The 22,212-nt window shown below is 43.2% G+C and overlaps 1 protein-coding gene across 1 annotated transcript in view; it reads right to left on the bottom strand.

Annotated features, from left to right (window-relative positions):
* Window positions 1–2,572: 2,572 nt before the first annotated feature.
* Window positions 2,573–22,212, bottom strand: part of ATP6V0A4 (ATPase H+ transporting V0 subunit a4) — a 59,855-nt gene continuing 40,215 nt past the window's right edge. The window contains exons 17-20 of the mRNA XM_082255255.1: window positions 21,024–21,155; window positions 15,844–15,961; window positions 5,704–5,875; window positions 2,573–2,741 (exon numbers count right to left, since the gene is read on the bottom strand). Of these exons, the coding sequence (XP_082111381.1) occupies window positions 2,648–2,741; window positions 5,704–5,875; window positions 15,844–15,961; window positions 21,024–21,155 (516 nt within the window). The 3' untranslated portion in view covers window positions 2,573–2,647. The remainder of the gene's footprint in view (window positions 2,742–5,703; window positions 5,876–15,843; window positions 15,962–21,023; window positions 21,156–22,212) is intronic.

Raw genomic sequence — 22,212 nt, forward strand, 5'->3', positions numbered from 1 at the left:
CCTGGACTGCGATGACAGCTCAGAGATGACTCAATCCTGTAAATACTGGTGCCTGTGCAGTTCTTGGCTGTGTTTACCAATGTCTGACACAGATCAGCCCCTGCTGCAGCCTCTAACTTTGTGACTTGTGTGCTGCACATTTACAATGTTGCTATCTGATCTGAAGCTAAATGCTTCCTCCTGCCTGCAGCAGACTGATGACATCCGCTCAGCCTATCATACATTTGAAATAAAATGTATCACTGTCACTTGATTATATCCTATGTTCTTATCTACATTGTGGCGGCATTACCTGAGTCCACAGCTGATCCAATACTGGCCAGAGCGCTGGAACAGCAGAAGGACTTTCAGCTCGCTCTTACTCTACAGCCAGACCAGAGTATGCAGACTACAGACTGGAACACCGGCCACACACTGCAGCAGTGTGCTGCTTAAGCCTGTTGGCTTACTTCACTTCCAGCTCCTGCCAAGCTGGCCAGGGGCACCTCCTTGCTTCTTATTCAGATAGGGTACACACATACCTGTAGACAGGAGAAACTCCACCATAATAAGTCTCACAAGTTCCAGGCTTGGAGTCCCACCTTATACGTAGTACTTTCTCATGGTCTAAGGCTCATCTTCTTAACCACTTAAGCCCCGGAAGATTTTACCCCCATTCCGACCAGGGGGTATTTTGCGATTCGGCACTGCGTGACTTTAACGGACAATTGCGCGGTCGTGCGACGCTGTACCTAAACGAATTTGGCGTCCTTTTTTTCCCACAAACAGAGCTTTCTTTTGGTGGTATTTGATCACCTGTGCGATTTTTTGATCACGCGCTATAAACAAAAAAAGAGCGTCAATTTTGCAAAAATAGCAATATTTTTCACATTTTTTTATATGAAATTCCCCAAAAAAAAATTTAAAAATCAAAATTTTTTTACTTTTTCGGCCAATTTGTTTTATGCTACCTATGTTTGGTAAAAAAAATCGCAAAAAGCGTATTTTGATTGGTTTGCGCAAAAGTTATCGCGTTTACTAACAAAGGGAAAGATTTCTGTCATTTTTGTTGTTTTTTTTTTTAACGTGTAATGGCGGCGGTCTGCGATTTTTTTTGCGGTACTGCGACATTGGGGCGGACAGATCGGACCCTTGACTGACATTTTTGACACTTTTGGGGTTACCAGTGACATTTCTACAGTAATCAGTGCTATATATATGCACTATTACTGTAAAAATACACTGGTAGTGAAGGGGTTAACTTTATTTGGGAGGGAGGGGCTGTGTGTATCCCTAGGGGCGTGCTTTCTACTGTGATTGGCTGGGGCTTGAGCTGTATGGACACTGATCAACGGATCTACATACTAGATCCGAGTGATCAGTATCCTAACAGCAAGGAGAATGACAGGTGGCTTGTTTACACAAGCTGCCTGACATTCTCCCTCTCCCCCGCCGATCGCCGAGTGACCGGCGGACATCGGGTCCGCCGGTCACACGCGCGGGGGGGTCCGTGACCACGCGGGAGCGCGCCTCCGGGGGCGCGCGCTCGCTCCCTAGACCCTCACAGGCTAGTGACGTAGCCCTACGTCACTTTGCCTGTGAGGGGCTGACTGCCGACGTAGATCGGCGTTAGGCAGTCGGCAAGTGGTTAAAAAAATAAATAAAGAATGTCCACATGAATAGCCTATTGAAGCTTTTTACTGTGAAATAACAGGATAACACTCTGTATAGCCACTTCTTCAAGATCATACTACAGACCATCAGTACAGTTCTATTCAGTGCATGTTCAAACTCAGAAAGTCTGGCTAAGGCTGGCCATACATGTTCAATCACGTTGTACAATTTTCCTTTAGATTTACCAAAAACCATATAATATGGGGTCAAAATAACTATGGACAAACTAAACAACTTTCAATTGTATCCAATTAGGCAGACCCTTGCACTACACAGTTTAGGGTAAATCTAAAGGTAAATTGTACAAGAAAACTGGACATGTTTGGCCAGCCTAACTCTCCAACCTTCTTCCCAGTATGAGTCCCCCTATTGTGGGCCCTCTCAGAGTCTCTTGTTGGCTTAGCTCTAAAGGGCACTTTGCTTTCCAGGCTACAAACCTGCAAATTGTAAGTCAAGGGTAACCTGTTCCTATACTCCCATTTGACTAAGGCTCCCCGCACTCCAGCTTATAAAGGGCTCTAACTCCACCCACCAACTACCCAGGGGAGGGACCTTACTAAGAGGAGTACTAACCCCTGCTTACAAGCCTTTATGCTGTCTGATGCTAAGCGCAGTGACAGCCAGCTGATGATGTACATTGCCTGCACCTCTGTATAATTTTGCAATGGCTACTTTTAGAAGCGCTCCCTATTTTTTCATCTCAGCCTAGTATAAGTCACTGACTGAAGCTCAAGAACAGTTTTCAATGGTAAACAGTGGATCGTTTCTGAACAATAATTCTGTTGCTGTATATTGTGACATGTCAGTAATGATGAACCAGGGCCAAAATAATGGTCAAACACAATGTGCTTCTTATAAAAATATATAGTTTTAGTTGTATTGATATTGTTTTCAGTAGGAAGAACACACACATCTGCAGGTTCTCATATAGAGCATTTTTATTGTAAATAATTTAGGCATGTTTATTATCAGCCATTGGTTTGGGTTATTGCACTTAATCTTCTGATGTTCCATCAAGGATGCGCTGGAAGGAGAACGGAGTGAATAGATAACCTGCTCCATGGTAGAATTTGTTCTGGAACTCCACCCTGCAAGGAACAAAGGCAGAGCAGAGGCATAGGTTAATGCTGTGATACAATTGGTGCTTTAACTTTACACTATTCCTTATATCTTACATGTTTCAATGGAGATTATGAAGCATATTGCACATTGGGGCAATTACCTAATAATAACCCTACAATGGGTAATATGGTGTTTGATGATATTTACTTTATAAGAATTGTTTGCACTTCAATACACTGAAAGTGTTACATTTGTAATACAACATATTTCCATAAAATATTTTAAAAAAAATGATTTGCTGAGAAAAAAAAACATTCCCCTCTGGCTGTAGATTCCTATTATTTTTTATTTTTTTTATTTGCTATTTTTTCCCAGTAAAGTTGAGTTACCCTTTAACAAAACAATCAGGAATTACGTGACACTCACTTTACAGAGTGTGCTGGGCTTTCCCCCTTAGAAAATCCAGCATTTCATTTTTATTTTTATTTTTTTACAATTTTTTTTAATTTGGTGTAAAATGATGGTACAAAAAATGATCGCACAAATAAAGTTTAAATCATGGTAAACAGTACCAAATTAACCACTTGGCCACTGCTCACATTGCTGCTACTGCAGCAATGTGGCTCGATACTGTCCAGTGACGTAGACCTACGTCGCTGGACTCCTCCCCCTGTAGGTGGCACTCGCGTGCCGCCGGAGGCACGCTCCCGCTGTTTTCAGTCACAGCGGGAGTCGGGCCAGGGGAGGAGCGGCGGCGATTGCCGCCGCTCTTCCCCGATCGTCGGGGAATCGAGTGAGGAGATCCGCCCGCCTGTGTAAACAGAGCGGGCGGATCTCCTAAGTGACAGGGAGCGACAGATCGGAGTGTTCAGCATAGCTGAACATCCGATCTGTCCTTGTGTCACATAGTCACCTCCCCCCACACACGTCAGTAAGCACCAGGCATACATTAACCCCTCCCTCTCCAATAAAATTAACCCCTTCACTGCCAGTGTCATTTTTACAGTAACAGTGCATATTTATAGCACTGATTACTGCAGTAATGTCACTGGTAACCCCAAAAGTGTCAAAAATGTCAGTCAAGGGTCCGATCTGTCCGCCGCAATGTTGCAGTCCCGCAAAAAAAATCGCAGATCGCCGCCATTACGCGTTAAAAAAAAAAACACCAAAAATGACAGAAATCTTTCCCGTAGTTAGTAAACGCAATAACTTTTGTGCAAACCAATCAAAATACGCTTATTGTGATTTTTTGTACCAAACATAGGTAGCAGAAAACAAATTGGCCAAAAATTTAAAAAAATTTTGATTTTTACATTTTTTGGGGGGAATTTCATATAAAAAAATGTTAAAAATATTGTTATTTTTTCAAAATAAACGCTCTTTTTATGTTTATAGCGCAAAAAGTAAAAATCGCACAGGTGATCAAATACCACCAAAAGAAAGCTCTGTTTGTGTGAAAAAAAGGACATAAATTTCGTTTGGGTACGGCGTCGCACGACCGCGCAATTTTCAGTTAAAGTCGCACAGCGCCGAATCGCAAAAAGTGGCCTGGACGTAAGACAGCAAAATCCTCCGGTGGTAAAGTGGTTAAAGTAAAATTTTTGAGCTGGGTTTGTTAAATATTCACATTACAAAGAATATAATCTCTATGAGATTTGAATATCAATAAAGAAACAAATTAGTTATCCAAGAGTCTAAATAATACATCAAAATGATTAAAGCATGGATCCCATTTTTTAGTGTAAAAGTGCATATAATATGTGGAATATTTTTTCCATGAGATTGATAGTATTTATTCTTGTTTTCATTTGGGTGATTGGAACCGATGAGGATTACCAATGATAAGCAATAAGACAATATATGGCCAGTTGGCCACACTAATAGTGTGAATAAGAAAGTCCAGCATTTCCTGTATGTTTTATAACAGCTGCATGCAGCTGGATAGGACTTTGTTGTCTCTTCTAACAAAGAGGTATTCTATTCAAAGCAATCAAGGGTGTGAGTAAAAGCCAACCTATGGAGTCTTGGAGTCTCAACTCCACTCCAAACGCCGCAGACAAAGACAGTGCAAAATACACAAGCTACTGACTCGGCAACTGCTGTCAATCGCTGTTATGGAGGAGGAGGAGAGTTGTGGCTTTGGTTCTTTATCTCTGTCACTGGGAGCGGTTGCGTGTAAGCTTGTAGTTCTAAATGGGAGTACGCATGAAGTTGAGACTCCGGTGATACTTAAAGTGATTGTAAAGTCTCATTTTTTTCTATTGAAATAATAAACATGTTAGTTTTACTTACCTGCTCTGTGTAGTGATTTTGCACAGAGCAGCCTGGATCCTTCTCTTCTTAGGTCCCTCTTCACTGATTCTGGCCCCTCCCTCCTGTTGAGTGCCCCCACATCAAGCAGCTTGCTATGAGGGCACTCGAGCAGAGCTGCAGCTCCATGTTTCCATTTAGACACGGAGCTGCCGTTCAGCCCCGCCCCCTCTCTCTCATGATTGGCTGAGTTTGATTGAAAGCAGTGGGAGCCAATGGCGCCGCTGCTGTGTCTTAGCCAATCAGGAGAGAGAGTCCCGGATGGCTGAGGCACTTGTGGACATCGCTGGATAGAGAGGGGGCTCAAGTAGGTATTGGGGGGGGCTGTTACACACAGAAGGCTTTTTATCTTAATGGACAGAATGCATTAGGATAAAAAACCTTCTGACTTTACAACCCCTTTAACAGGCACAGGGGGCCCCCACATACCTGAAGTGGGCCAGCATGGCCAGTGCACAGCCAGCGAATCAAGAATAGAGACGAAATTTTGAAAAAGAATAGCAAGAGCATATACTGTATGTCCAACTATAAGCATCTATTTTTTTCTCTTTTGGCTTTAATATCACTTTAAGAGAGGATTTTCATTCATTTGGGGAGATTTCTTCTTACTTCCTGTTGGATCTATAAGACAGATGCAGAAGTTCATTATATAAAGTTCTAGAAAGAAGAAGGACTTACCAGTGGAGACGGAGAGCATGCAGAAAGGCCGAGAGCCCCTCCATGACCAGCAGAATGGCCACAGTCAAAACAGCAAAAACTGCAAAAATGATGAAAACGCCAATAAGACCGCTATAGGCGGCGCTAGAGAGGCCAATGTGCATCACCATCGTCCACAGGACCTCAGAAAGCTCTGTGGAAAAAGCAAAAGAAAATTATTAAATGAAAGTGTTTTTCAAACAGCCAGGATAGAATTAAACATTTTATTTAAAGTTTACCTGCTATGAGATGGAGGGGTTCCACTGCTGAAAACTTGTGAAAATACTAGCTTTCTGGCTGTTATTATAATTAACTATCCTCAAAATTTTTAGACCTAGACCTCAGACCCAGACCTCTGAGTTTCTGACCTAGAAGTATACAGATGGAAAAAGTTGGGAAATGCAAAACTCTTTATCTGCATTATTTCCCAGGTGTGTGGCTCAGAATATTTTCAGAATAGACAATCAACATGTACAGGTGTGGATGTCAGCAATGGTAGCTCTGCCATACAGCACGGTCCTGTCTGGCTGGGCCAGGTGACCTACATTTCTGGGGGGCATTCTGTACCCAGGGGTGTCCAAACTACTGCCCTCCAGCTGTTGCAGAACTACATGTCCCATGAGGCTTTGTAAATCCCTGACATTCACAGACATAACTAGGCATGATGGGAATTGTAGTTCCTGAACAGCTGGAGGGCCATAGTTTGGACACCCCTGCTGTACACCATCATGTACAGAATGCTTCCAGGTAGCCATTTTGCATTTCATTTTACAGAAAATTACAGCATTGCAAATTGAAAAAGGAAAGATATTTTTTTTTTTTTAGAACATTCAATAACAATATGACTTTTTTTACAATTGTAAATGTTATTATATTCTTTTTTTTTTTATTTGCTTTTTTTTTTAACTGCGAAAGTTGAGTTACCATTTAAAGCTGGACTTCAGCCAGATACAGTATCTCACAAAAGTGAGTACACCCCTCACATTTTTGTAAATATTTTATTATATATTTTCATGTGACAACACTGAAGAAATGACACTTTGCTACAATGTAAAGTAGTGAGTGTACAGCTTGTATAACAGCATATACCGTATTTATTGGCGTATAACACGCACTTTTTCCTCCTAAAAATGGAGGAAAAAGCAGCAGTGCGTGTTATACGCCGATATTAAAAAAAAAACGGCCAGGAAGAATCGCCGAGAGCAGAAGGGGCGGGTCGGGCCGAGGAGAAGGAAGGACTAGCTGTCATTAGAGCAGAAGGGGGCGGGCCGAGCCGAGGAGAAGAGAGAACGAGCGAGCGCAGTCATCGGAAGTCCCGCCTATGACAGTCGTCACACGTCTCGGCAGAGGAGGCGGGACTTCCGATGACTGCGCTCGCTCGTTCTCCCTTCTCCTCGGCTCGGCCCGCCCCCTTCTGCTCTTACGGTATGACAGCTCGTCCTTCCTTCTAGGCTCGGCCCGCCCCCTTCTGCTCTCACGGTATGACAGCTCGTCCTTCCTTCTCGGCTCGGCCCGCCCCCTTCTGCTCTTACGGTATGACAGCTCGTCCTTCCTTCTCGGCACGGCCCGCCCCTTCTGCTCTCTGCGCTGCTTCCCGGTCTTTTTTAAAACAAAATGAGGTTAGTTCCAATGGCGCTTGCGATGCTGCATATTTGGACATTGCGCTTGCTAGGCTGCATGTATGGACACTTGGTGGGCTGCATGTATGGACACTTGGTGGGCTGCATGTATGGACACTTGGTGGGCTGCATGTATGGACACTTGGTGGGCTGCATTCATTGACACTGCTTGTGGGCTGCATGTATGGACACTGCTGGTGGGCTGCATGTATGGACACTGCTGGTGGGCTGCATATATTGTGGCTGGATATATGGACACTGCTGGTGGGCTGCATATATTGAGGCTGGATATATGGACACTGCTGGTGGGCTGCATTTATGGACACTGCTGGTGGGCTGCATTCATGGGCACTGGTGATGTCATTTGATTTAAAAAAAAAAATGTTCTGAGTTCAAAGCTGTTTATGTTAAATTTAAGCTTTTTTCCTGAAATTTCTCTCCAAATATTGGGGTGCGTGTTATACGCCGGCGCGTGTTATACGCCGATAAATACGGTATTTGCTGCCCCTTCAAAATAACTCAACACACAGCCATTAATGTCTAAACCGCTGGCAACAAAAGTGCGTACACCCCTAAGTTAAAAGTCCAAATTGTGCCCAACTAGCCATTTTCCCTCCCCGGTGTTGTGTGACTCATTAGTGTTACAAGGTCTCAGGTGTGAGTGGGGAGCAGGTGTGTTAAATTTGGTGTTATCGCTCTCACTCTGTCATACTGGTCACTGGAAGTTCAACATGGCAAAGAACTCTCTGAGGGTCTGGAAAAAAAATTGTTGCTCTACATAAAGATGACCTGGGCTATAAGAAGATTGCCAAGACCTTGAAACTAAACTGCAGCATGGTGGCCAAGACCATACAGCGGTTTAACAGGACAGGTTCCACTCAGAACAGGCCTTGCCATGTTTGACCAAAGAAGCTGAGTGTACGTGCTCAGCGTCATATCCAGAGGATGTCTTAGGGAAATTGACGTATGAGTGCTGCCAGCATTGCTGCAGAGGTTGAAGGGGTGGGGAGTCAGCCTGTCAGTGCTCAGACCATACACTGCATCAAATTGGTCTGCATGGCTGTCATCCCAGAAGGAAGCCTCTTCTAAAGATGATGGACAAGAAAGCCCGAAAACAGTTTGCTGAAGACAAGCAGACTAAGGACATTGATTGCTGGAACCATGTCCTGTGGTCTGATTAGACCAAAGAAAATGTATTTGGTTCAGATGGTGTCAAGCCTGTATGGCGGCAACCAGGTGAGGAGTACAAAGACAAGTGTGTCTTGCCTACAGTCAAGCATGGTGGTGGGAGTGTCATGGTCTGGGGGCTGCATGACTGCTGCTGGCACTGGTGAGCTATAGGTTCACTGAGGGAACCATAAATGCCAACATGTACTGTGACATACTGAAGCAGAACGTGATCTCCTCAGTTCTGATACTGGGCCTTAGGGCAGTATTCCAACATAACGACCCCAAACACACCTCCAAGATGACCACTGCCTTGCTAAAGAAGCTTAGGGTAAATGTGATGGACTGGCCAAGCATGTCTCCAGACCTAAACCCAATTGAGCAGCTGTGGTGCATCCTAAAACAGGAGGGAGAGGAGCGCAAGGTCTTTAACATCCACCAGCTCCATGATGTCATCATGGAGGAGTGGAAGAGGACTCCAGTGGCAACCTGTGAAGCTCTGGTGAACCTTTTTTCCAGCCCTGCCTTAACTAACAGGGTTAAGGCAGGGCTGGAAAAAAATGGTGGCCACAAAAAAATATTGACACTTTGGACCCAATTTGAACATTTCCACTTAGTGGTGTACTCACTTTTGTTGCCAGCGGTTTAGACATTAATGGCTGTGTGTTGAGTTATTTTGAGGGAACAGCAAATTTACACTGTTCTACAAGCTGTACACTCACTACTTTACATTGTAGCAAAGTTTAATTTTATTCAGTGTTGTCACATGAAAAGTTACAATAAAATATTTACAAAAATGTAAGGGGTGTACTCACTTTTGTGAGATACTGTATAAAAGAAACAAAAGAATGCACTTCTGTATTTATATACATCATTACATGTCTTTTTTTTTTTTTCAGTACAAGCAGTGTAAGTACCTGAATTTGACCTGGTATTATTCTCTTGCAGTCCCTGTACAGCAGAGCCCCGACTGGGAGAGGCAATACAAGTCTCATAGATATTTAGAATGGGTGTTCAGGGACATTCCTAAAGTCTGTGAAGTGCGCATTGAATGATGGTAAAATGAAGACTAAACATTCCCATTGGACTTGCACACTCACATTGCTTGAAGGCTGCATGCTGTGTTTAGGAGGCTTTGCAGCCCAGTCATGTATTGTGAAACTCATAATACATTACAAGTCAATGGGTAGGATTTCACAACTGCTTGACAGTGATAAAGAAAAATAATTATCATATGTTTCACTAATGATTAACTGACAATACTAAATGCTTATATTCTAAGGGTAGGTTCTTTATTTAAAAACAGGTTCACCTGCTAGAATGACTTTAGCATAACAGAATGAACAAATTGATGTCCTCGTGTCTTGTTGTGCAATATGGAGTAATGCCTAGTACACACAATACTCATCCAGGTCTTTATGGTCCTTGCTTTGTGCACTGGTGCAGTCATGTTGGAACAGGAAGGGGTCGTCCCCAAACTATTCCCACAAAGTTGGGAGCATGAAATTGTCCAAAATGTCTTAGTATGCTAACGCCTTAAGAGTTCCAATCACTGAAACCCCAACGCCTGAAAAACAACCCCACACCATAATCCCCCCTCCACCAAATAATTTGGACCAGTGCACAAAGATCCATAAAGACATTGATGAGCGAGTTTGGGGTGAAGGAACCTGACTGGCCTGCACAGAGTCCTGACTTCAACCTGATAGAACACCATTGGGATGAATAAAAGCGGAGACTGTGAGCCAGGCCTTCTCGTCCAATATCAATTCCTAATCTCACAAATGCGCTTCTGGAAGAATGGTCAAACATTCCCATAGACACACTCCTAAACCTTGTGGACAGCCTTCCCAGAAGAGTTGAAGCTGTTATAGCTGCAAAGGGTGAGCCAACTCAATATTGAACCCTGCGGACTAAGACTGGGATGCCATTAAAGTTCTTGTGCGTGTTAAGGCAGGAATCCCAATACGTTTGACAATATAGTGTATATGTTATGGGTGGGAAGTCCTACATGGCAAATGTCCAGGATTGGAGCTTAACCGCTTGCCGCCCGCCCGCCGTCATATGACGGCGGAGCGGAGCGACCATTATCCTGGGCCGCCGTCATATGACGGCGGCACTTTAAGCAGGGCAGGCGCGCGATCGCGTGCGCGCCGCCCTGCACTGCCGGTGTCAGGGTGTCCCCGGGACACCCCCCGTCACCGGCAGGGGGGAAACAGCCAATGGGCGTGGCTGTTTCCCACGTGATCGGCTGTGTTCCAATGACACAGCCGATCACAATGAAGGCGCCCACTAGATGACCGCGCATGCGCGATCGGGAGCGCGCAGCGCGGTCATGTCGGTGGCACTGTGTTCCGTAGGAACACAGCTGTCACCGGCGGTAGTAAACAGTCACTGACAGTGACTGTTTACTATGTGATCGGCTGTGAATCCATTCACAGCCGATCAGAAAATGTAAACAAAGAGCAGTAACTGACTGTTACTAGCTCTTCTCTCCTCATACAGTTTCCAGTATGAGGGGAGAAGAGCTAGAAATAGTGAGTTACTGCTCTGTACACATGTCACAAAGTAAAAATCACACTAATAAAGGTCCCCACACTGTCCTCAGCCCCCCCCAGTGTCACCTGTCACCCAACAGTCACCTCATCAGTGCCCAGAAATTGACACCCATAACGTTCACATGTGAGCGCAGCGATCGCAGGCAGAATCACTGCGATTCTGCCCGCGATCCGGAAATCATTGCAAATCGCGGGACGCCTGTGCGTTGCCCTCGATTTGCAATAGCACCCCAAACGCTGTGCGATGTTGCCGCCATTTCCGCCTGCCGAATCGCGGTAACATCGTGCAAACATCGCATGACGCTCAAAAAAGGTACAAGAGTTTCTTTGGAGCGTCATGCGTTCTTTGGAGCGTCATGCGTTGGAGCGTCATTGCGTCATGCGCAATGTTACCGCGATTCGGCAGGCGGAAATCGCAGCAACATCGCACAGCGTTTGGGGTGCTATTGCAAATCACGGGCAACGCACAGGCGCCCCGCAATTTGCAATGATTTCTGGATCACGGGCAGAATCGCAGTGATTCTGACCGTGATCGCTACGCTCACATGTGAACGTAGCCTAAAATTCACCGGTCACCAGAGACTGCCATCAGTACCGCCGTGCACCATCGCCCGTCACCTGTCACCCATCAGTGACCATCGCCCGTCACCTGTCACCCCATCAATCACCGTCACCTGTCACCCCATCAGTCATCGTCACCTGTCACCCCATCAGTCATCGTCACTTGACACCCCATCAGTGATCGTCACTTGTCACCCCATCAATCATCGTCACATGTCACCCCGTCAGTGACTGTCATCTGTCACCCCATCAATCATCGTCATCTGTCACCCCATCAATCATCGTCACCTGTCACCCCATCAATCATCGTCACCTGTCACCCCATCAATCATCGTCACCTGTCACCTCATCAATCATCATCACCTGTCACCTCATCAATCATCGTCACCTGTCACCCCATCAGTCATCGTCACCTGTCACCCCATCAGTCATCGTCACCTGTCACCCCGTCAGTCATCGTCACCTGTTTGCCATATACATGCAATCACTTACTGACCGCCTAACGACTATATGCGTCGGCCATTAAAAGCTAAATACTGGGGTTATGGCAGCAGATAGCCCCCATAACCCCGGTATTTTTTTAAACGGCGGGCGGTCGGCTTTCAGATAAGGGTGGTCCCAGTGGCGGATTCGCCGCGGAATTACCCTTACGGTGCAGGGGAAGAGGTGCCCCCCCCCCTCCTGCCGCGTCCCAGACGTTTTCCCAGCTTACCGGACCCGCCGGCAGCGGGGAAAACTATCCGGTCCCGGATCCTCAGAGACAGGAAGTCGAGTGAGGGCAAGATGGCCCTCACTCAACTCTATGGTCTTGGAGGACCGGAGCTACGTCAAAAGACGTTGCCTAGCAACCAGTTTAAAGGGCCGCTTTTTTTTTTTGCTTTTTTTTTTTCCCTCTTTCAACAATTTTTTTTTTTTTTTTTCTTTTTTAGTGTAGTTGTGAGGTGTGAGGTCTTTTTGACCCCAGATCTCACAATAAAGAGGACCTGTCATGCCTATTTCTATTACAAGGGATGTTTACATTCCTTGTAATAGGAATAAAAATGATCAAAACATTTTTTTTTTTTAAACTGTGTAAAAATAAAAAAATAATAAATAAAATAAATAGGAAAAAAAAAAAAAAAAAAAATTAAAGCGCCCTGTCCCCGTTAGCTCGCGCGCAGAAGCAAACGCATACGCAAGTCCCGCCCACATATGTAAACGGTGTTCAAACCATACATGTGAGGTATCGCCGCGATCGTTAGAGCGAGTGCAATAATTTGAGCCCTAGACCTCCTCTGTAACTCTAAGCTAGTAACCTGCAGAAATTTTTAAAATGTTGCCTATGGGGATTTTTAAGTACCAATGTTTGGCGCCATTCTGTGAGCATGTGCAATTTTGAAGCATGACATGTTTGGTATCTAATTACTCGGCGTAACATTATCTTTCATATTATGGAAAAAAATTGGGCTAAATTTACTGTTTTCTTATTTTTTAGTTCAAAAAAGTGAATTTTTTTCAAAAAAATCGCATTTGGAAGACTGCTGCGCAAATATGGTGTGATAAAAAATATTGCAACGATCTCCATTTTATTCTCTAGGGTCTCTGCTAAAAAAAAATATATAATGTTTGGGGGTTCAAAGTAGTTTTCTAGCAAAAAAAAATATTTTAGCTTGTAAACACCAAGTGTCAAAAATAGGCCCAGTCTTAAAGTGGATAAATGGACAACTTTGTGTAAAGCGCTACTTGGATGTGAGGCCTATGTATGTGGCCAGGCTGTGAAAAAGTGTTACACATGTGGTATCGCCATACTCAGGAGGAATAGCAGAATGTATTTTGGGGTGCAAGTTTTGCTATGTACATGCGATGTGTTAGAAATATTGCATAAATGGACAGCTTTGTGTAAAAAAAATGTGTTTTCATTTTCTTTCCACATTTTCCAAAAACTTGTGGAAAAAAATGACATATTCAAAAGACTCATTATGCCTCAAAAATTATACGTTCGGCTGTTTGCTTTCCAAAATGGGGTCATTTTATGGGGGTTTCCATTGTCCTGGTGCTCCAGGGCCTTCAAAAGTGCGATAGGTTGTCAGGAAATGATATGTGTAATTTGTGCTCCTAGAATGCCGGACGCTGGTACTCGGATGTTAGGCCTCTGTATGTGGCCAGGCTGTGAAAAAGTCTCACACATGTGGTATCGCCATACTCAGGCAGAGTAGTAGAATGTGTTTTGGGGTGTAGTTGCAAGTATACATGTGCTGTGTGAGAGAAATAACCTGTTAATACGGCAATTTGTAAAAAAAAAAAAAATAAAAAAAAAAAAATCTTCATTTTGCAAAGCATTGTGGGAAAAAATTACAACTTCAAAAAACTCATCATGCCCCTTATTAAATACCTTGGAATGTCTACTTTCCAAAAAGGGGTCATTTGGGGGGTATTTGTACTTTCCTGACCTTTTAGTGTCTCAAGAAATGAGATAGGCCTTCAGTACATCAGGTGTGATCAAGTGTGATCAATTTTCAATGATTCGCACCATAGCTTGTGGACTCTATAACTTTCCCAAAGACCAAATAATATACACTTACTTGGGTTATTTTTACCAAAGATAAGTAGCAGTATAAATTTTGGCCAAAATTTGTGAAGAAAAATTACTAATTTGCAAAATTTTATGACAGAAACAAAGAAAAATGCGTTTTTTCACGATATTTTCAGTCTTTTTTTATTTATAGCACAAAAAATAAAAAACCCAGTATTGATCAAATACCATCAAAAGAAAGCTCTATTTGTGTGAAAAAAAGGACACAATTTTTGTATGGGTACAGTGTTGCATGACTGAGTAATTCTCAGTCAAAGTGTGAGAGCGCTGAAAGCTGAAAATCGGTCTGGGCAGGAAGGGGGTGAAAGTGCACTGTGGGCAAGTGGTTAAAGCCTTCTATTTCATCAAGAGGCCAGATCCTCAGCTTGGCACTTGCCTTGTATGAAGATCTCTGTGCAAGTCAGTCTATCTACTTTCTAATCTTTCTATTGTAACGCTTCTTTTCTAAATAAATGTTCAAAACCTCCATCATGAGCAAAGGTTTTTGATTAACATAAAAAGACAAGGCGCCTCTAAGTGCAGTAAGCTCTGAGTATTTATTAGGTTAAAAGCATAAAAGCACTCACATTTGGTAAGTATGACATGGGCATAGCAAAGATCTGTCTGGAGTCTTCCTATCCGCTGTGCTGAGTGGTTGCAATGGGGACATCCGGTGATCCGCTTCCTGTAGATGCGTCCTTTCGTCTGTGTCTCAGCCTGGTTGGCGTGAGATTTCCTGAAGGCAGGATGTGGACGCAGCGGCTGGTGTCCAATAGAGCGGGTGGTGGGCGGTTACATGTTTCGGAGCTCAGCTCCCTGGGAGGTCTGACGAAGGAGCTGAGCTCCGAAACATGTAACCGCCCACCACTCGCTCTATTGGACACCAGCCGCTGCGTCCACATCCTGCCTTCAGGAAATCTCACGCCAACCAGGCTGAGACACAGACGAAAGGACGCATCTACAGGAAGCGGATCACCGGATGTCCCCATTGCAACCACTCAGCACAGCGGATAGGAAGACTCCAGACAGATCTTTGCTATGCCCATGTCATACTTACCAAATGTGAGTGCTTTTATGCTTTTAACCTAATAAATACTCAGAGCTTACTGCACTTAGAGGCGCCTTGTCTTTTTATGTTTATCACTTTCAGAGCAGCTTCTCCTCTCCAGTGCTGCCGAAGTGCAGTGTCTCACCTAAAGCCTGCTGTATTCCACGGAAGCGCCCATACAACAAACCCTTTTCAAAAGGTTTTTGATTTCCTTCTTTGTCAAGAGAAACCCTGCATTCAAAGGGAATATGAATGAACCCTTAGTGCCGGTTCACACTAATACGACTTGGTCAGCCTGGCAAGTCGTGCACCGTCGCGGTCATTGAGTAGTACAGGACCGGTTCTAATAGGAGCAACACAAGTTGCTCCGACTTAGAAAAAGGGTCCTGTACTACTTCGGGGCGACCTGGAGACGACTTGCATTGACATTCATTTTATGAAGTCCGTGCAAGTCACACCAAAGTCGCGATGCACGTGACTTCACAGGTCGCTCCCTAAGTCGGAGCGACCTAGTGTGAACCTGCACTTAGTTATCCTCTGCTTAGAATGAGGATGGCAGGACTCAGGTTAGAAACCTAATACAGTAGAAATGTGGAAAGGACCACAGACAGGACTTACGTGCGTGTGCCAGGCTGAGCGCCCACAAGCGCAGGTAGGATGCAGTGTTGGAGATGCAGCCCAGACAGTACTCTATAGTGTGGATGGCTTGATGGACAAAGATGTCCCCAAAATCGAACTGCAATAGAGAGAAAACATTTTGCTTTATTGCATAACAGTTAGGCAGTTAGTGTTTTCTGAAGGAGGGAATTAAGTGAACCCTTAATAGATACACAACAGGGTCCCTTGAATATAAAAAAAAAAACTGTTTAAAGAGTTCTCCCTCCATCTGCTGGTTATATGCAGTGCAATAACACCATAGTTTAAATTCAAAGGTGTAGATTTAGACGTGCATCCAAATCTATCTCTGCTCTGTAGAGCGATTTGCATCCAGATCACTTTTCAGAGGCAGTTGACAGGCAGTGAGAAGACGATTGTGACGCCCCCTTATCACCCATTTTAACCCCATATTTTGTCACAATGTGCTGCAACTATGTCCCCATTTGCCTGACTAGGTTGCATTAAGCAAGGGCTTGCAGCCCACCGATCGCTGTTGGGCAGGTTGTGTAACATGCACAAAGTGAAGCATCACAACCACAGAATGTAAACATGCCTATCTGCTGCCTATTGCAACTTGGGGGGGGGGGGGGGGGCAGTTGGGGGTGGTAAAAACATGCACCTCAACCGCACTTTTTTACACCACTACCCCCAACGGCATGTCTAAATGAAGCCTTAATGTAAAATTTTGGTGCATGCTCTACCACAATTTTGCAGTTCTATGCACATATCACAAATATTACAATAAAAAAACACTTTGCTTTATCTACTAATGGCATTTCGTTTAAAACCATCCTCATTGTTCCTTGTTTCCAAAACAAGACACTTCAAATACATACAAATATTTACTTTTATTTTATTTATTTTTTTAATGGAGTGAGTTATTTAATGTTCTTGTATGATTTTCCTTTAGATTCACCAAAACCATAAATTATGAGGTTAAACCTAAACACTTTTAACCATTTGTCAACCGCTTGGCATAAATTTACTGCGGCAGGTCAGCTCTACAGCACAAAATCACATACCCGTACTTCATTTTGTGCAATAGCCACTGGGTGGCGCAAGCCTCACTGGAGGCGGGATCGATGCCAATCAGTGGGTCCCGGGGACCCAATGTCTGCTGGCCACTCGCAGATGTTCCCCAGAGATGCAGAATGGTGAACTGCAGTTCTGACAGGGAAGAATATGGAGATCTTGTGTTCCTGCTAAGCAGGAACACCGATCTCTGTCTTCATCCAGTCCGATCATCCCCCACACAGTTTGCAAGCACCAGCTGGGAGCACATTTAACCCTTTGATCTCCCCTGATGTTAACCCCTTCCCTTCATTTGTACAGTACCAGTGCATATTTTGTAGCAGTGATCATTGTAATCAGTGGTGTATTTTGGTTTTGTGCTGCCCTAGGCAAGACTAAAATTGGGCGCCCCCCTCCTATGTAAATTTGCCCCACTCCTTCCTTTTTAATGGATGTGACTCCCTCCAAAACTGAAGGACTACAAGTCCCAGCATGAGCCCCTGAGATCTCACGAGAGGGGGGGGGGAGGTGAGGGGTGGTAGGAGAGAGACGGGGGGTGGGTGAGGAAGGGAAAAAGAGAGGGGGATGAGAGAGAGAGAGAGGGGGGATGAGAGAGAGAGAGGGTGGATGAGAGAGAGAGAGGGTGGATGAGAGAGAGAGAGGGGGCGAGAGGGAGAGAGGGGGTGAGAGAGAGGGGGATGAGAGAGAGAGGGAGGGGGGGTGAGAGAGAGGGGGGGTGAGAGAGGGGATTAGAGACAGAGAGCGAGGGGGTGAGAGAGAGGGGGGATGAGAAAGAGAGGGGGATGTGAGGGAGAGAGAGAGGAGGGGTGAGAGAGAGGGGGGATGAGAGAGAGAGAGAGAGAGAGGATGAGAGAGAGAGGGGGGATGAGAGAGAGGGGATGAGAGAGAGAAGGGGGATGAGAGAGAAAGGGGGGTGAGAGAAAGGGAGAGAGAGAGAGAGAGAGGGAAGGTGAAAGAGAGAGAGGAGTGAGAGAGGCAGCTCTAGCAACTAGTGGCCAATAGAGTCTAAGGTGGAGGGGGGCTTTTTTGACGCCCCCCTGCAAAGTGCCGCCCTAGGCCCGGGCCTTGTCGGCCTAGGCCAAAATACAGCACTGATTGTAATAATGTCACTGGTTCCCAAAAAGTGTTAGTTAGGTGTTCCAATTTGTCTGCCACAATGTCGCTGTCCCGCTAAAAATTGCTAGTTAAAAAAATGATTTTAAAAAATGCCATAAAAATATCCCATAGTTTGGAGCCGCGATAACTTTTGTGCAAACCAATCAATTTACGTTTATTGGGATTTTTTTTACCAAAAATATTTAGCAGAATACATATTGGCCTCAATTGATGAAGAAATTCGATTTTTTACATTTTTTTATTGGATTTGTTTTATATCAGAGAGTAATATATATATATATATATATATATATATATATATATATATATATATATATATATATATATTTTTTTTTTTTTTTTTTTTTTTTTTTAAATTGTCGCTCTTATAGTGCAAAAAAATAAAAAAAAATGCAGAGGTGACCAAATACCACCAAAAGAAAGCTCTATTTGTGGGAAAAAATGACATCAATTTTATTTGGGTACAGCCTCGCACAACTAGTTAAAGTAACGCAGTGCCGTATCGCAAAAAATGGCCTGGTCCCTACGGGGCTGAAGTGGTTAATATGTATGCAATCAGACAGGCCCTTGCATTACATACTTGAAGGTAAATCTAAAGGAAATTGAATAGGACAATTGTAAAATGTATGGCCAGCTTAAGGATAAGAACTTCTCTTTAGGTTTTGAATGCTCCCTGATGGGGAGGATACATCCTAACATCCTGTCTTGGTGACCACCATCACTGGGACAGTAAGTGAAGAAAAATCTCCCCACTCGAAACACATACACCTGATTAAGGTTTCACCTTTACCCACATCCAAGGGCATAACTGGGGGCCCTTAGCAAATTTGGATAGGGGCCCCTGTGACCTTTGTCTAGCAGCTGGGAACGTCAACTGTGACAATACTGTAATTGATCTTAACATGAAGTATTCTTAAGATCAGATAGCAGACTATCAGCATAGTGAGACTACAAAGGATCATTGTTTTGGATAAAAGTTATAGGTATAGTAGTAATAATAATAAAAAAAGGAGGACAACAAAAGGGGAGCTGAGCTTTTATGGTACCAAATAGTACAACAACCTAATAGGTATAAAAAAGGATACAAATCTTTATGAGCTCTTAGATTGTAAGCTCCAATGTGCAGGGCCCTCTGCCTACTGTATTAAAGTGTATTGTAGTAGTACTGTCTACCCTCTAGTTGTGAAACAATGCGCAAACTGTCGGCGCTATATAAATCTTGTATAATAAAAACATTTAGTTGTTAATCATTAAAATTATTTATAAAAAGCATAGAAAAAGAGTTTTTTTTTAGCATGGAAACACCCCCATATAACAATGTATGTTATGAATGACAAACACTGTTCCGTAAGTGCTTCAGTTGAGGAACCCCAACGTGTTTCTACTTGTAAGTCTTCCTCAGGGGGTTACATAGCCCCAAAAATGGATTTCTTAATCCAGTGTTAAGCATACACACAGTGTTTTTTAATAAGGCAAGGCAAAGCACAAAGGATATGTGAACCTCCAGTGTGTCTGGGTGCGACATGCTAAGCCACATATGGAAGGCGCTATCAAAGTAGGCTGCCTGATTCATACTGTGTCTGGGTGAGATTTGCTAAGCCACATATGGAAGGTTCTATCAAAGTGGGCTTCCTGTGATTCATATAGTGTTCACAAGAAAGTTTGTTCCAAGGCAAAGAAAGTTAATCCAAAATTAATACCCTGAAACATTCAGGGAAATCCACTGTGGTAGCCAGCGTGATCAGATCCCTGTTCACAGCTAAAAAAAACTATTTTTCTATGCTTTTTATAATTAATTTTAATGGTTAACAACTAATAAAGATTTGTAAAATTTGTATACCTATTAAGTTGTTGTACTATTTGGTACCACAAAATCCTGGATCCACTTTTGTTGTCCCCCTTTTTTGATTATAGTAATTGTTGGGATGTGGTATTGCTCTATGCTAGTTGGGATATAGGGCTATTGGCAATTTATAGTAGAAATAATAATAATAATAGCAATAATAATAACTGTAATTATATTTGATATACTTTTAAAATTAGTAATTCTTTTGTACACAAAAACTTTGTAACGATAATACAAACTTCTTTCAGTGTTTTTGTCACCTTTTAAACCTCAGCTTTTTCCTCTGGCCCGTGGCCTCTCCCCTGACTTCTCTATCAAGATCAATAATACAACCATCAGTCCCTCCCCTCATTGCAGGTTTCGCCCTTCGTAAAATCTCCAAAAAACACACTTTCTAACCATTGAAACCACTAAGCAACTTATTCACTCCCTTGTTATCTCTTCTCCTTGACTATTGTAACTTCCTCCTCATTGGCCTACCTCTCTGCAAGCTATCCCCTTTTCAGTCTATCATGAATGCTGCTGCCAGACACCACCTTACCAACCATTTAGTGTCCGCCACCCCTCTCTTCCCATTCCTCCACTGGCTTCCCATTGCACAACTAATAAAATTCAAAATGATAACATACAAAGTCATTTGAAACTCTGCCCCGAGCTACATCACCAATCGTATCTCCAAATATCACCCAAACCTTCCTCTTTGCTGCTCTCAAGACCTCCTGCTCTCTCGCTCCCTTGTCTCCTCCTCCCATGCTGTTCTCCAGGACTTCTCTGGAGCCTCTCCCACTCTCTGGAATCTCCTACTCTGTCCACTTTAAGGCGATCCCTGAAAACTCATCTCTTCAGGGAGGCCTATCCTACCTTAAGCTAACAACCAAATCTTCTACTTCCCTCATCAGTTCATCGCTCGCAGTTACTACTTTTTGGTTCACCAGCCTCTCCCTATTAGATTGTAAGCTCGCAAGAGCAGGGCCCTCCTAACCCTCTTGTATTGAATTGTATTGTTGCTGTATTGTCTCTCTTTATATTGTAAAGCACTGCGCAAACTGTTGGCGCTATATAAATCCTGTATAATAATAATAATACAGAGATATGGGAACATTTACTGTAATATCCAATCTATCCATCACCATCCTGGGACATGTACCTCTTCTCCATGCTCCCCGTGTCCTCCTCCATGACCTCCTCCCTGTTCCTCCTTCTTTTCCACCTTGGAGTGATTGGAGTTCTCCATGTCTGCGATTTCCATGTGATCCTCTGGGCTGGAAGAAGACTGAAGCTGTGGGAGAGAAATGACAGTATGCTAGGAGCTTGTTCACCTCTCCGTACCTTATATTCTAGTTGACATGAAGCAGAGGACTTAGGGGCCAATTGATAAAGGTGGAAATGGCTATATTTTTACTTTTCTTTGGAAGTTCAATATCTGGGAGTTTTTATCTTTTTATAAAGCAGCACTAGGAAATGTATGTTCTCAATTTCACCCAATTTCAACAAGACTGGAAAAGATCACTTTCTTTTTTTTTTTTTATTCAAAAACATTTACAATCCTCAAAGAAAAAAACTATTTCTGGCAAATTAGTCCTCAACACAGCAGTCGGTTATTTTCTGGGGATGGAAACTGAACTTAATCTGAAATAAATTTACTTTTTTGATTGTTTTTCCAATTCTCCTCTTTTTTTTTTTTTTTTTTGTGGAAATGATTATCTAGTTCCATTGTTTCCATTTCCATTTCCCTTTGGCATCACATTTTCTAACCACTTAAGGATCAAGCACATTTCTGACACATGTTGTTTACAAGTTAAAATCAGTATTTATTTCTAGAAAATTATTAAACCCCCCCCCCAAACATTATATATATACATATATATTTTTTTTTTAGCAAAGACTCTGGAGAATAAAATGGCGGTCGTTGCAATATTTTATGTCATGCAGTATTTGAAAAATTATATTTCACTGCATTTAAAAAAAACTAAACAGTAAAGTTAGCCCATTTTTGTATATTGTGAAAGATGATGTCACACCAAGTAAATAGATACCTAACATGTTACGGTTTAAAATTGCGCACACCCGCGGAATGGTGACAAACTACGGTCAATGAAAATCTCCAAAGGCGATGCTTTAAAAATTTCTAACGGTTACCAGTTTAGAGTTACAGAGTAGCTCTTTTTTTTTTTTTTATTATTGCTCTCACTCTGGTGATCATGACGATACCTCACATGTGTGGTTTGAACAGTGATTTCATTTGCGGGCGCGTTTTCCGTATACACTTTTTTCGTGCGCGAGCTCACAGCAACGGGGGCGGTTAAAACTTTTTTTTTTCCTATTTATTTTATTTA

The sequence above is a fragment of the Pelophylax lessonae genome (genome assembly GCF_965119305.1).
Source record: "Pelophylax lessonae genome assembly, chromosome: 4".
NCBI lineage: Eukaryota > Metazoa > Chordata > Amphibia > Anura > Ranidae > Pelophylax > Pelophylax lessonae.